The sequence below is a fragment of the Serinus canaria genome, chromosome 2 (genome assembly GCF_022539315.1).
Source record: "Serinus canaria isolate serCan28SL12 chromosome 2, serCan2020, whole genome shotgun sequence".
NCBI classification, from domain to species: domain Eukaryota; kingdom Metazoa; phylum Chordata; class Aves; order Passeriformes; family Fringillidae; genus Serinus; species Serinus canaria.
In genome coordinates, this window is record NC_066315.1 from 6,760,616 (window position 1) to 6,776,506 (window position 15,891).

A 15,891-nucleotide genomic window follows, 5' to 3' on the forward strand; every position below is an offset into this window, starting at 1 on the left:
CTAACAGATAACTAATGGATGTATTCTACGTGGATACAGCTCAAGACATTCAGTTCATTAATTCAGTCAGGATAATTAAGAGTCAACTGCACAAAGAAATTAAAATAAATGAATTCATCCAGTAACTGAATTCATTAAAATTCACCTGTCAGAAGCAATCTGCAAATACCTGGTAAACTACTTTTTTAAAATATTTCAGAAAACAAATAAAATAACTGTAAAAAGTTGTCAGAAGTTCAGATATTTCCATATATATATACACACATAAAAACTCTCCTTCAACAATTATAGAAATACAGCACAATTTCCTATCAAGTTAAGAATCAGTAAGGCAAATATCTGAACTACTACAAGTAATTGACAAGCACACTAAGAAGTAGTACACTGCTGACCAGCAACCTTTGGAAATGTGTTTTGGCAAAAATAAAAAAGGCAACTTTAAACAGAATAGGGAAAACAATCTACAGTCAACAATAAGCTGTGGAATACTTCAGAATTTCATAGTGTTTTCTAATTTTTTTTTTTTGCATTAATACAGAAAGAAATGAGCAATGGACACAGAATGATTTAAGTAAGTTACTTTATCCTACCAGGTCTGTATGGTTTTCGCTTCCTTTTTTTAATCCCATCAGCTCCTTCAGCCACTTTGGTATCATCATCCACAGCTTCCCGCTCTGGGCTGGAATCTGATTTTCCATCACAATCCATAAGGTCACCTTCTGCAGAAAAGAGACACTAGTAACTTCAACTGAAAAGGCCAAAGAAAATTCTTCCAAAATTTCCACATCTGACTGTTTTAAGAGAAACTGGCTGAGAATGACAGATTTTTCAAAAGGGTGGCAGAAAATCATAGTCCCTGGACATTTTTGGGAAACCCATCCTATCTATACACACATTTCCTATGAGATGAAGTTTAGACAAAACCAGCAAATAAATGCTGTAATTAGTATATGTAAATCAGAGAAAGTTTTTGGTACCTCCTTTGGAAGCCTGTGCTAAGTGTCTGAAAAATCTCTAGCTATTCCATCATGGAATACGGACCCAGTTTACCAAGATATACTTCCTTTTCTTCACTGCCCTCCTTAGTTTTTTTTTACAGGACTTTTTTTTATTGAGAAGACACTCAAAAACTGCAGCCTGCACTTGGAAAGGCAAAGTGTAATAACTTCTAGTGTAGTGGGCTCATGACTTAAAGCTGTGTGACTGAGTGAAAGCAAACTGATCTATGAAGAGGAATTTGATTTATATAATACAAAATTCAGCCCAAAGGAATTACTCAGCCTTGAAGATGAAGACTATAATTCAAAGTTAGAGTTTATATTCTGTGGGAAAGCAGGGTAGAAACAGATGTAAAGTATGTTGACATTAAAAAGCCTTTGGTGTTGAAGAGCAAGGGAACGAATTCTTCTTGATAACCCCAAAAAGACCTTGCATCTTCATTTTATCATAAACCTTCTGAAATGTTAAATATGCTCTCACCCCTGAAAAGATAATGGAATTCTCATGTTCTGCTTTGGATACAGGTGTATAATCTAGATGGAGTAAAACCCCATGCAGTTGTAAGAGGGAGAAATACTGTTATAACAGAGCTGGACTCTTTCACACCACTTTTGCTGTAGCAGAACTGCAACCCTCACTCTTCCACAGGCTAGGTCATGGACCAGACTTTCCCACTGATAAAGACCTCACTGAGTTCTTTATCCAGCAAAGCCAGTGGATGGCAAAGGCCACCAAGCTGAAGCTCCCAAAGCAAGCTCAACTTTCAAGTGGACTCTAAAATGTAGAAGACCCAATGAAATCTGAACCTGATGCAAGCCTACAGAGAAGATGGTAACAAAATTCCATGAGCTCACTTTTCTCATATAAAGCCTCTTTTTTCCATCTGGAACATCAAGAGTCAAAATAAGGGTTTTTTTCCTTTTCCCCTGAAATTACTACACTGTGTAACTCCAATCAAAGCCATGGCACAGCTTTATTCATGCTGATGTGCATATAAAAATTCCAGATGTTTGGAGATAGACATTGATCCCCTCTCCAGTGTGAGAGTCCTGCACACCCAGAGCTTCAAGGAAATCCAACCTATCTCCCATGTACTCACTGTGCTGTTACCATCACACACATGAATATGCTTTATCTCTCAAAAAGGCAACAAAAGGTGATCAGAACTGAAACTGAAGTTGTGGATGCTCTGGCTCTCCCTTTGACACCCTGCTATCACATCTCTATATGCTGTTATCTACTTGTAAAGACCTACCACTTACAGAAGCCAACAAGCAGATAAAGAAGTCAGAAAAAGTCAAATAGAAAACAGGCACACATTTTTAAAAGTAAAGATTATTAACCACTGAAAGAGAACAAGGGAAGTGACCAGCTGCCTCCAAATTCAAAAGCATTTTTTGCTGTCAAAAACCCAGCTGATGGAGAATTTGAAAATATGAGATGAAATTTCAGAGTCCATGTAATGCTAGGATGATGTACCAAACCCTGTGAATACTGAAAGACATGAAAGAAAAACAAACTGTTTAAAAGGTTATAAAGAAATAAAAGGAAGCTATTTTTAGTAAAGAATAGTTCTAGTCAACAACAGAGGGTAAGAATGTGCTCCTCCAACAACAGGAACAATACTTCTATCAACAAGCTAACACTGAAACTTCACTGATGGCTGAACTACCCAGCTTCTTATGACACTTAACCTGATTAACAAGGCAGTGTTGCACTAACAGAATTGTGGGGAGGTGGGGTGCCTGTGTGCCTCAATTCCTCTCCAGAGACACCTACATGACCAAGGCAATGACTTTCTCACCTGCCACTGGAAGGAGCCTTGTCCCAGGCCATGGATTAACACCTACTGTACCATCACCCTCCTCAGCATGCACAGGCAGACCATGGCAAGGACGATGGTGCTGCACCAGGCAAGTGTTAGCCCAGACCACTGACTCTCACCTTACTACTTTCAAAAAAGAGAAACACTCTCAGCAAAGAACTACTCATCTTTCCCACTTGATTTTACTACCAGCCTCTCAGTGATACAGATGTTGCTTTACTGAGCCAACACTTTTAAAAAGTTTGCAGTGAATTTGAGTACACTTGTACTCTGTGAGTGTTCAACGTTTTCTACAGGTAACCCAAAGATAAGATAAAAGTCATCTCCTATTTCCAGGGCTGGCAGCCCTAGAAAGGTGAGTTTCCTATAGGATGGATGACCCATAAACAGAACAACAAGGAAAATTCCTGAAATGGACAACAATGAGCCGTGACTACTGTTCAAGAAATTTCCATAAAACATTCTGTACAGAACACAGGAGTATCAGTGTAATAAAAACTCCCAGGGATATTTGCAATACACACAGGTACTGCAACACTCCAAGCTACAAGACATGCCAAAAGTAGACTGCTACCTCTACTGTCATCCATCTCCCCATCTCTTGAGTGCTCTGACTGGGCATCTGGGGGTGTCTGAAGCACAGCCACACTGTTCTGATTTATAATCTTCAGTTTAAGCTTTGGTTTCGTCCGTTTTCTTCTCGGTACTGTAACAGTGAGGCTCTGTAACTGAGACATGCCGGATTCTGTCAAGCAGACTCCATCCTGGGTGTATGTCTTCGGTGGGTCTATAAAAGTTGAATGAATCATAACAGCAATATAAAACTCTTTTTATTTATAAGTCTGTGATTTTTTAGGAATAGCACTTACAAGAGTTAATAATCCAAAAGTATGGAGCTGACCCGTGAGTGAAGAAATTGGAATAAATAAACCAGAGATATCACTGTCTTACACATTACAATTACAGCTTTATGATTTCGAGTCTGATGTCAAATCCAGCAATAATCCATTACATTGCTATGAAACAACTTATATCAAGGACTCATTAGAAAGAACAATTTGATTATGGAAATTGGTGCCTTGCAGGGTATTTCTGTATTATTGAATGGCACCCACAGAAAACTGTGCAAGTCATACTTTGGGTCCTTGTTGCTTATCAGCCAAGGCCCTAATCCAGCCCTCAGCACTTTACCTTCTTCTTAATAATAACCTTAAACCTCCAAGAACTCCTGGTAACTCAGAGAAGTTATCAGCCCTATTTCATAGCCAGACAAAAAACCCAGTGAGCTGCTCAAGATCAAAAAGGAAATTGTGGGTAGAACCCAAGTCTCCCATGACCTGCAAGACTGCTTCCTCCTCAAGCTGTTAAATGACAACTGAGTCCACTGATAAGCTCTAATATTCTTTAATTCACCACACAGAAAGGCCCTGCCACCTGTGCTGAGGCCCTGTAAGTGGAAGCTTGGGAACTTTCAGGGAATTGCCAAATAATGAAGAGGCTGTAATGATGCTTCAGCTCTCTGGAGCCAATTAAATCACAATTTGGTAACACAGCTTTTGAAAACAGACAAATATAATAACATTTGTTCCATTTAACCAAAAACATTTCCTCATGTAACATCTGACAATACAGTTGCTTCTGAACAAATTCTTCCCACCTGACTGCCTTCTTACACTGAACTTGAAAGGTGTGTGTTTCAAAAACATCTCATATTCTTTTTCAGACTGAATATTTGAGGGGAGAATCTTCTCTCAGGTGTCAAATAGAAAAAAACCTCTGATGTGATGGAAGCTGTCCTAACATGATGGAAGCTGCTGGGTGCTATCATTGCAAAGACTGACTTGTGAGTAGGCTTGTCAGGATTATAAATTCCTAGCACAAACTACATAGAGAAAAGCTGCATCCTTCTAACATCTCAAGCCTGTAAACATTTGTGTACATGCTTGACTCAGCCACACTGTGTTATCACCACTGATATTAAGGCAAGCAGCTAAGACTGTAGGATCAAAGCATAATTTAAAGTAATTATTACAGTGCAGGTATGGCAGGCAAGAGAGAAGAAAGAAGAGAGAATGAGGAAAAAAAATGGAAAGCATGCTGTGGTAACTGAAGGATAGTTAATGCTGTGTGTTACAAAACCACAGGAAAAGGAATTTTTGTCTCATGTAAAAATATATCCTTAAAATATTCTAAATGATCAGATATTACGCATTTCCGTTCTTTACCTAGTTCTTTTGATTTTGAAATAATCTGAGCTCCAACTGATGAATCACAACAGTCCAAAGAAGGCACTGAAAAATATAAGGAAAATAATTTCAACTTGGAAAAATGGTGACTCGATTTAAATTGAAACTATCAATTTTCCTTCAAGCAGTTCCATTAAACTCCCTAATTTATACTGTTGGCAATCATTTACTTGCACCTTTAAAATAAAGTGCTTTTCAGCATCAGAGATGTGACTACAAAAGAAACCTGATAGAAACTGAAGTTCTCCAATTTCCTACAGCCAAGAATGGCATTGGAATAGCACTGAAGTCAATGGAAATTATCTCCTTCTACTGGACCAAGGGCAAATGAATACACTGGATCTTTTGGGTTGGAAAGCAACCTGTACACTAGTCATGATGTTCAGGTTTTGCTGCCCTAATCATTAAAAATGTGAGTGCTTTGTGAAGTGAGTATTGATCAGTATTTCCCCAAGGAGGGGCCAGCACACTCCAAGAGCTTTGCACACAAAGCTCTCACTGTGTCTGTGCTGTGCTCTTACACAGCACTTGGAGAAGGCTGAGGTATTGAGAACAGATAACACAGGACCTGTTGAAGTTAGATAGGGCAATTCTTATTCCAGGTAAGAATATCAATAAATGGAACAGCAGAAACTCAACTTAAAACTACACCTTGTGTGCTACAGGGCAGCAATGGAACAGTGTGACTAAAACAAGAATAATCAAAATGTCCTGCAACACAAGGCTACTTCTGCAGTGGGCAAAAATGCTCTTCCCTTCTGCCTTAACTACATAACTGCAATCATGCTTCACTCACCTATGAAGTATAGACTAAACTTTTAATATTAGTAGTGGCTTCACAGAGATTATGTAGACAGAGCAGTAAAGGGAAAATCAGGAGCTCCTATCTCACAAACACTGAACTAGAATCAGAAAACCTGTTAGTCAGGCACAGTTAGCATTACCATAGAGACAAGTTTATCCACACTTTTTTTCCTTTTTCTTTGGCCTAGAAATCTTACTCATGCTGAATTTAGGACCCAAGATAACATCTGGAGTATTTCCTTTGTGCCTGTCACTCAAGCTGAGACCCCTGAGGCAGAGAACCCTGGGGGGTTCTGTGTGTCACATCAACCATGGCAGTGTGCTGCTGTTCCCACCTCACAACACACCATGGGAGCCAGGACAAGATGGGGAAAAGCACAAAAGCTTCCAAGTAACACTTAAAATGAGTATGAAACATACAGGATGCTTTCTAGCATATAAGCAAATTTAGAGAAAATGCAAGTCTGTCTTCAAAAACTACAGTGCTTTGAGAATTTTATGCAATGTGCAACTAATGCAAACCTACAGAAAACCAGTATTTCATGCAATTAGTAAACAAAAGGAGCCTATGAGAACTACTGAAAAACTGAACTCAACAGTGGAGAGAAAGACAAGGAAGAAAATAAATTGAAAATTACATTTTGAAAAAGATATGAAGCCAGAAAGAAACAAAAAACATGGGACAAGCTGCAAAAAGGAAGATACTCAAAACACTGAATTAAAAAAACAGAATAGAGGCAGTTTGTAAGAACTATTCAAAGTGGAACAAGACATCATCTGTTCATTTAATTTCTTATAATTTACAAGATAGTTTTAAGAATGAAGTAGCAATTATTAAATTGGAATCTAAGGTAAACAAGAAAATCAGAAACAGAGTTGTGAACAGAAATTTGAAACCCTTAATTTAAAAGTCAAACAACAGAGAGATCTTCTCATCCAGGTCAGACTGAACAATTTTAGCTCTGGAGACTGAATAGAGTTGAAAGGCTCAAATAAACAAGCTGATAGTGACAGAGGTGAGGCCTTCAGAGACCCACTCACAAAAACTGCACGAACAAACAGTGTTTGAAGACAGTATCAAACAGACTTCCAGAAAAGGAGCTAATCAGAGTGCAGATTAAGGATGACAATCAATAAAATGGATAACAGAAAAGCACAGTACTGGTAGAGAAAGCCTATCTAAAGGAAAAAAAAAAATAAAATGGAAAAAATAGTGCTTTCTGAGGCATTCAGCTGAAGTTTAACCGAAATTGTTAAACTTATCTGCAAAAGGGTTTAAACATGCTGAATATTGTACAGCATTTAGTAGCCCTCAGCTGAAACCAAATAATTGCACAGAATACAATGATGAGAAAAGAAAGCAGAGTTCATTTTTAAGGCTGTTATAGAAAAGAACAATTCTATGAAAAAATGAAACCAGCAAATGGGACAGAGTGGAATGGCTGATTTAGAAATACAGCACTAACAGAGCACTCTTTATTGAGTGCCTGCATAACTGTGTCAATGACACAGGGTTTTGTTTTTGTTTTTTTTTTTTTGTAAACGCAGTAACACAAGAACATTAGAGCTGACATAGTAAATGTGTCAAATAATAAAAAAATTCAAAAGTTAATTTTTTAACATGTAGTATTATGTTGGGTTTGTATCTTGTAAAGTGCATAGAATTAAATTTCAGAAGGAAGAAAAATTACATCAGTTTAATGAAAATGATACAATAGAGACTGCTAGCCACAATGTGTCTCATTGGCAGTATCAGGTCCCCTGGACAGAGGTAAGTGATACCAAATCCTCACTGCCTCTATGAGCATGTTTACTTGAGCCCCAGGAGGAATAACTGCACAGGCAGCTTCAGAAACTGCACCCAGATCAGTTCTAGCTGCTTACAGAAAACCAGGCAGAGCTCTGCATCCTGCAGAGGAACAAAAACAGCACCAAGGGAGGAGGAAGCTGCAGTCTGGATGGAGACAGGATGGGAGTAAGTGAGGAGGGATGAAATTTGCAGATGGGGCATATGACATGCAAGGGCAAATGACACAAAGGCAGAACTGCTGAGTAGATGGTCAAGAACTGCTTGTCCAGGAGATGATGTGGGTGCAAGGCACACACCCCCCTCAAAAGTGTGCAGGAATTACAGCACAGGGCAAAAGCTGCTGCTACCTAATGCACCTGCCTAGAATCTAGTCATGAGAATTTATAAATTTCTTTTTAGGAATTTATAATTTTCTTTACAGCAATATGCTGGGGGACATTTGTTATAACTTGAGACAGTACTAAAAGGAACCTGATAAAATAGTGATCAGAGATGGTCATTTCACAATAACCTAGTAATGAAGGTTTCTGGTACACTACACTGGAGCAAATCTTACACCATTCTGGCTTTTGATATTTATGTATGTTCAAGAAGAAAAACACTATCTTTTATTTCTGTTTCCTGAAGAAGATGACTTTTTAAGAATTTCAGGTATGATGAGACAGGGAAGAGCTCTTACAAATTTAAAAAAGTTTCCACTTTTTGAAGAAAGAGAAATGAAAGTCCCTTCTTAATACCTACACACAAGAACCATTTATATAATCTTCACCAAGGGTACACCTGCAATGTTTTGTTTCTTTATTAGGTTGAGGGGCTCTTGTTTTTTCTAGAAAGAAAGTGGTTAAAAACTCTGTAATAATACTTGACACATATCTATGACACATCAAATGGAAAGGGCAAGAATCATCCCAGTAACAATCCCACAATGTGATACATTTTTAGATGCTTTCTACTGCTAAATAACAATTATTTCCCTAAGTTTATCAAACAATAATTATTTTCACTTTGAAACAAAAAATTACAGAAATTTTCCAGAGAAGTTTTAGAAGAATTCATGAAAGGCTGAAACACTTCATATAAAAGTACATGCAGGTATTTCTATCAACATGCATCAAAGGACATATTCAGACATGCAACTGTGCAAATTTACATGTGTTAGAGAGAATTTAATACTGAGTGAAAACAGGAAAGAATAAGCTGAAAAACTTGTCTTACAAAAAAAGGTGAAAAAAACCTGCAAAGAAAACTTGGGACCTGCCAAGGGATTGGCTCCTATTCCTTGGAATCCAAACCTAAGCAACACAACTACACAGAGGTGTGCAGGAAGGACTAACTCAGGGGCCGGCTTGTGCCTGGAAGTGAAACACCTCTTGTGAAGCTGTTCCATCTCACATATCATGGACTTTAATTATCTTTACAAGGTAGCTCTGCCAGCTCCAAGGAGAAAGGAAGAAGTATTTCTTACTTGGATACTTTTGCTTTAAGTACTCAAAGCTTATTATAAAAATATACAAAAGTCCGTGTTGTATCTGCAAGCTTCTTGCTTTTTCCACTTACAAAACCTCTTTCCTTTTGAATTTTTGAAAGCAGATCTTTACAATGAAGTGACTTGCAAAAATACAGAAGCATTAGTCATTTTTCTATTAGTGATAAAAATGGGTTCCTTGGAAGTGTTCCAGCAGGGAGTATATAAACCTCCAAGGTCAGGTCAGTAAGTTACAATTACTGGTGTGATGAGGACATCACAGTGTTAAGGGACATTAGATGCTCTATTGAACTTTTCCTGGCAGACCTCTCAAGCCTCACAACATCTTCCATCTTGATCAGGAAAACCAATCTTACTGACAACTTCTTGGTGGATATGAATTTTTCTTGAAACATTTGCTTAGTTCTTGTACCTTCCTCCTACTGTTGTGATACCTCAATGAAGAGGTAATATGAACACTTTCATCTGCTTATGCTAAAAAATGGGAATAGATGTCAATGTTAAAAGGAGCTGACTAAAGCAGCAACTTCCCTAAGCTGACATGCAGGGAAAACAGACCTGGGCTATCACCCTTGCAGCAAGACTAAAATATAAGACTATAAATCATGTCACAGGCCAACCTAACTGCTGACAGGCCACTCACAGAACATTAACCAGCACCATCCCATGGAACCAGATGTGCTTAAAGTGCAGTAACCTCAGCTCCTGAAGTGCCACTGCTACAGAACTGTGATAGAGACCAACAAGGCTGTGCTGGTGTCCATGTCGAGAGAAGTGCAAAGTTCATCAGAAGGAATTACACATTTTAATTAATAAGGAAGTGATAACTCCCAAACAAAGAAGCACGGCCAATTCTTTTCGAGATCACAGCTAGGGAGGGAAGCATTGGTCTTGAATACTGGGAGAGCTGAGGAAAAGGTATCAGGAAAACATGAAGGAGGAGGGGAAAAATGCTTACACAGACTGTCTCTACAGCTATTGCTGCCTCAGACAGCCTCAAAGCATCAAAATACACAAACTTTTTCAGCTTAGAAATAATTTTCTGATTCTTCTGTAGATGCAACTTTAGAGAACTGGGCTTTTTTCCTTCTACTTGACAAAGTGAGATGCCTTTGAACCCCTTCACTATCAATGCTCTTAACAGTTTCCCCCTGTCTTTAATACCTCGACCTAGAATTCCCACGAGGTTTCCTCTGGCCTAAATCACTTGATGGTGCAAAAGAGCCTAGGACACTTCCACAAGAGGCCTTAAACATGAAAAAAATAAAATCTTACTTCTACCACGAGCCAAACCTCCATCAGAGCACAGAACACATTCCCAAACCTATTTACTGCAGTGTGCAATCCTGCCATTGGTTTCGATCGTCTTCTTACCGTTCGTTGGTGGAATGTATGGCCTACAAATGGTACAGTCAAAACCCAAATCAGCTATGTTTTCCACTTCCTCCTCTGTGTTTAAGTTCTGACAGATTGCATGCATCCATCTAGAAATTAAGTGGGGGAAAAAATACAATTTAAAGGAAATAGGTGGTGTTTTAGGAGACCCAAGTATCAGTCTATGGTCCAAGTAAATGGGGAATAGTTGCTCAGTTTGAATTCTTTTAGGGAGAAACCACAGAATCAGGCTTTCCATATAAAGCATCCCCTACAGTGATGTGTCTTACATCCTGTATATGGAGCAGCAGATCAACTATTTCCCTCCTCAGGAAGGAACTCTCTATAACACAATCTCCCAAGTATGTTTTTGTATGGTAATTTTCTCCCTAAATTGCAATAATTTTAATTACTTTATACAACGTAATCTAGATTCAGCCTCACAACCATAGTTTTGTGAGGTAAATTAGTTTTATTTTTACAGGGCAGGAGGGAAGAGGCACAGAGTGATTAATTAATTTGCCCAGAGTCAGACAGTTAAAGTCTGTGGTACAACCACAAATTAACTACTCAGAGATTTCTGAGACTTAGTAATCCACTGCTCTTTACCACATTTCCTTCATCTCTACACTTCAACATTAGGGGGAAAAATTAAAATAAGACTTGAACAGGAAAACAAGTGTAATATGAGAAATCCTTACCGATCACACTGTCTACACTGAATTATGAGCTCCTCATCCCTGTACGTGCGGTAGCAGATGGGGCAGGTAGACAAACTTGCACAGGGAGCACACTGCGTGTAATTATTTTGCCATTCACATCTTAAACCTGGAGAAGTTGCTCCACAGTGTCTGCACCAAACACACCTACAGAACAGACAAAAAGATTTATTACTGTCAATTCTCAGGAAGATGATTTTGGGGCTTTAAATGTCTTCCACTCAGAAAGAGGTGAGTAATTAAGTTTTAACTTAACAACATGTTTAACCACAAATGTTTAACAATATTTTTTGTACTTTTTAAAAAAGTTCCTAATTAATAATTCCCTTGAGACTGCAAAAGCAGGCAGATGGGTTCTTGTAACAGCTCAACAGGTCAGAGGAGCTCCTGCTTCCAGTTGCCATTCACTTTGAGATCTGGAAACTTAACCATGTGAGAGGTCTGGTCTGTTTGTGTTTCACCCAAGTAAAACAAATTGTTTTCACAGGGTTTTATGTCAAGAACACTAGGGTGAAGCACCCATTCATCTTTCCAACTGAACACTGGAATGATTACAAGGAATATAAACTGGAAATTTTTTTTGCTATGAGTTTCAAAAGTGAAATTTTATCTATCTCTGCTTATACGGTTTTTGGTATGGAGGCAGTTCTAATTGAATAAACAACTCAAAAGCTTTTTGTTGGCTTTGTTTAACACACCTGACTTAGACACGACTAAAACCATGTTACAATTCAATTGGCATTACAAATACTAAGTGACAGAGAGAAGCAGAAGAGGCCAGCAGTCAGCACCTCTGACCCCAGCCCCACACACACCATTTGCACTTCCAGCCTCCCTTTGGCACAGTCTGCAGGGGTGGGTCCAGGCAATAGGTGTGGTAGCTGATGTCGCAGTCGTCGCACAGGAGGAGTCTCCCTGGATCTGTGGCTTTCCCACAGGCTTCACACACTGTGCACTCCAGGCACCTCCAACCTTTGCTGAGTACCACTTTAGTAATCTGAAAAATGCAAGGTGAGAATTAGTTGAAAATAGCTCAGTGAAGTGTGATCAATGTATAAATTAAGGTCTGGCTTGTGGAGCTCAGGATGCTCCTCTGGGCACACCACCCACATCTCAAGGAGCTCTTTAGCAATTAGACTTTCCGAAGCTTCAGTGAATAGGAATGGATTAAACAGAAAGAAACTGTCCTCCTTTCTAATCTTTTTAAAAACAGGTGCAGTGTTTCCCTTTTAAAGTCACCTGGGACTTCACCTGACTGCCAGGACTTTTCAAATATCTTGGAAAGTGGCATGGCAGCTGCATCAGCCAATTCCCTCAGGACTCTGGGATTCATCTTGTCCATCCCAGAGATTTGTGTACATTCTGGTTCCTCAAGAGGTCACAAACCTGATCCTCATGATGTGATCATGGTGCTGGAGTTTTAGTCATCTGAAGCAAGCATCTAACTTACTGCAATTAATATATAATGCAAGAGTAGTATATAAACAAAAAGTCAAATTATAATTGCATGAAATACGCATATGGCATTTTGTAAAGTATGTGCAAAATAAAGTTTTTTGGCATGTTTAAAAAAAAATCCCACTTTTACACAGATATACTTACATCACAACCAATGAAAAGTGTACAGTGTATATACTGCAGTAAATAGCTTATTTTGTGCTTGCTAGGTCATTTCACAGCACTGAAATTTAATTTTCACACATTCTCTCCTAGACTAATGAATGTAAAATGTATTAATTAACCACTCCAACTGCTGTCAATTCTGACAGCCAACAGGCAAATTGAATCAACTAAACCTTATGCCCCAAGTAAATGAAGATGCAGCGTAATTTTTTCTTTGTTTTTAATTCTGCTTGTATCTAGGTTTAAAACTTGTATCTCAAACTGTTATTTGAACCAACTGCTGGATAATCAGTGCTATTTATGGTTGTGAAATTACAAAAAGGTTAATTTCTCTTGAGGCTATGCATACTATAAAATGACATTTAATTAAAGTCTTTCATAAGTCACATACAAATAATGGTCACATTAGCTGATGAATATCTAACAAGTTAATGACTCCCCTAATTACCACAAAACTGAAGGCAGCATGGTGCTATTAAAGTGCAATATGAAAACAGTGCAATCAAGTAGTTTTTGTGTGGAACAATAGCACTCACCTTAATACTGACACAGTATGGATGGTAACACTGCCCACACTGGGAACAGGCCAGCAGCCGGCCCTCAGCACCTTGGCCAAAACTGCCACAAACCACACACATATCCTGCAAGGACACACAAGAGCAGACTCAACACGTGCCAGACACTACATTCTGAAAACACCTAACTGAAAAACCCAACTAGCTTGCTGTATAATTTAACTCTTAACAAGGACTTCAGTCACCTTTTTCTATTTAAGAGCAGGGAAACAAAATGAAAAATTGTAACTATTATCCTAACCTGATGGAGAGTGAACTTGTCACTGTTAGAGAAGAGGACAACTGTATTATGCATCGAGTTTTCTTCCTCATCTTTATTAGATGAAATATCCATGGTTGTGACCTATTAAAAAACCACAAAACATAAATAGCAAGCACATCACATTTTCTAAGACATGAGACAAAATGAAACATTCTCTAAATAAGTTTTGCAAGTATTTATTCATACATTTTCAACTTCCATAAAAAGCTGCCTCCATCAGAAATTACTGCATTATTTCACATTTTCTCATCATCAGTATTATAATTTCACAGACATATTCTCTTCCTCTCCTTTTTCCACCTTCACATATTATCCCATTACGCTTCCAAATGGAAATGGAAGAAAGACATACTTGAATTAAAAAATCACTAAGCAGAAATTCTCATACTGTGCCCAGTCTGCTCTGTTCCCTCCATGTAAACACTGAAGTTCTTTTTATCAAAAAGTTAATTGCAGTGACAGACTTTTGAATATTAATCCAAAAAGCAACTGAAAAAATGTAGTTTGTCCCATATTGCCTAAAATGAGGTTTAGCTAATATTCCAAGCATGTTAGAAGAATAAGCAAGAGCTATGAAGTTACTTGCTGCAAGTAGTTTATGAAGCTTATCTATCTTTACCATAAAAACTTGCAGTGAACTTGAAACTGCTATTTTGATCTCAATCCATCAAGTCTTACTGTAGACAGTAATTTTTCTTTTTCATCAAGTGATTTTTATTCTGACCTTCCTTTTATTAATTCAGCATATTCATCTATAGATTCTCAGGAAGAGAAACACAAATGAAACATTTCAACTGTGTTCTGACTTTCATCTTACAATTCAGAATTTGCTGTCCATGAATTTAAACTAATAGGCCCAACTATTATTATTATCTCTGAACCAGGAATATAAGGGCACACAGCTCCATGAAAGAAAGATTAAATGCATGCTAGAGAAATGTAACTTTGTTTCACCAGCTGTTCCAGTTATATATATGTGGATTACTTTAAATACAGTCTAAGTCCTTCACAGATAAGTTTTGTTTAAATAATAATTCAAATATTTTATAAATCCAAATGTAACTCTAGGGACAAATATAAATACCACAATACCAGCTAGAGGAATCCCTCTGATACACAGCTGCTGAAACTCAGCATTTACTAAAAAACAGCTAAAAAGGGAATATATTCTTTATGTGTTTAGATTACCAAATATTTGAGAGCACTGCAGCTGTAACTAACCAGTTAACTTCAGAGCACCTGAAACACCTTGATACCTTCAAGGACAATACTTCCCTTACCTAATTTTCCAGAGGTTTCACAAAGTTCTTGTAATTGCACATGCAAAAGAGCAGAATTTGATGTACTGTATGACTATAATGTTGAATGACTATAGTGTTTGCTGAACCCCAGCACTGACCACCATGGGTAAACCTGTACCCACCTTTTTCCCCATTCCCAAGATCTACCAAGGTACTTCCAAATCTGTGTGGCTGTCCACTGATCCCATCCTGAGTAAGAATTATTTTGTGCAAAATTTGATTGAAAATACTCTCATTTCAAGCATTTATCTGGCAAAAGGCTGATCTCTTGGCATTGCTGACTTCATCTACTCTATCACAAGGCAGCCACATCTCTGCAACTCTGGGGCTGCCTTCAATGTGATGACTCTAAGGATCAAATTTCTGTAGGAAATGGTGGACAGTGATGTCCATTTTGTATTTATAGCAAGTTACCTACATAAGCGTCCTCTGATCAATTACAAAAACTTTTAGGAGTTTGATCGATAAAGCCCAGCATCTCTTGAAGTACAGATTTGTGCTTTGTAACACCAAAATAATGATGTGAATGCCTCCAATTGAATAAAGTGCTGTAACTAGCCTAAGTGGAATTCATCCTGTATGTTTAAAATTACAAATCTCCTTCTGAATCTTGACCATCCAGTGCTTTAAAAGGGAAAAGTGATAAAGATGATTGTTCCTTTTTCAAATCATCAACACCAGAGTATCCCAAGGTATTACTACACAGGCAGCAGAAAGTGTGACACGTAAGAACACAAAAACACAGCTCTGAAGACAGTCTCAGGAATTATTTCATGAAGACATAAAAATGAGCAAGTCCCTCTCTGAACACAAGGAACAGGATGTCTCTCAAAATATGCAGGGCTTGCTGGTAATCAAAGTTTAAAA

At 38.1% G+C, this 15,891-nt stretch overlaps 1 protein-coding gene across 12 annotated transcripts in view; it reads right to left on the reverse strand.

Annotated features, from left to right (window-relative positions):
- The window catches only part of KMT2C (lysine methyltransferase 2C), a 187,711-nt gene that overhangs the window by 51,074 nt on the left and 120,746 nt on the right, over positions 1 to 15,891 (reverse strand). For 7 of the 12 annotated variants that reach the window (XM_050971688.1, XM_050971690.1, XM_018909176.3 and 4 more), the window contains 8 exons: positions 13,703 to 13,804; positions 13,423 to 13,527; positions 12,079 to 12,260; positions 11,246 to 11,410; positions 10,545 to 10,654; positions 5,050 to 5,115; positions 3,399 to 3,611; positions 591 to 719 (listed from right to left, as the gene is read on the reverse strand). In XM_050971688.1, the coding sequence (XP_050827645.1) occupies positions 591 to 719; positions 3,399 to 3,611; positions 5,050 to 5,115; positions 10,545 to 10,654; positions 11,246 to 11,410; positions 12,079 to 12,260; positions 13,423 to 13,527; positions 13,703 to 13,804 (1,072 nt within the window). The remainder of the gene's footprint in view (positions 1 to 590; positions 720 to 3,398; positions 3,612 to 5,049; positions 5,116 to 10,544; positions 10,655 to 11,245; positions 11,411 to 12,078; positions 12,261 to 13,422; positions 13,528 to 13,702; positions 13,805 to 15,891) is intronic. The other 5 variants (XM_050971685.1, XM_050971687.1, XM_050971692.1 and 2 more) reach the window with 5 other exon arrangements.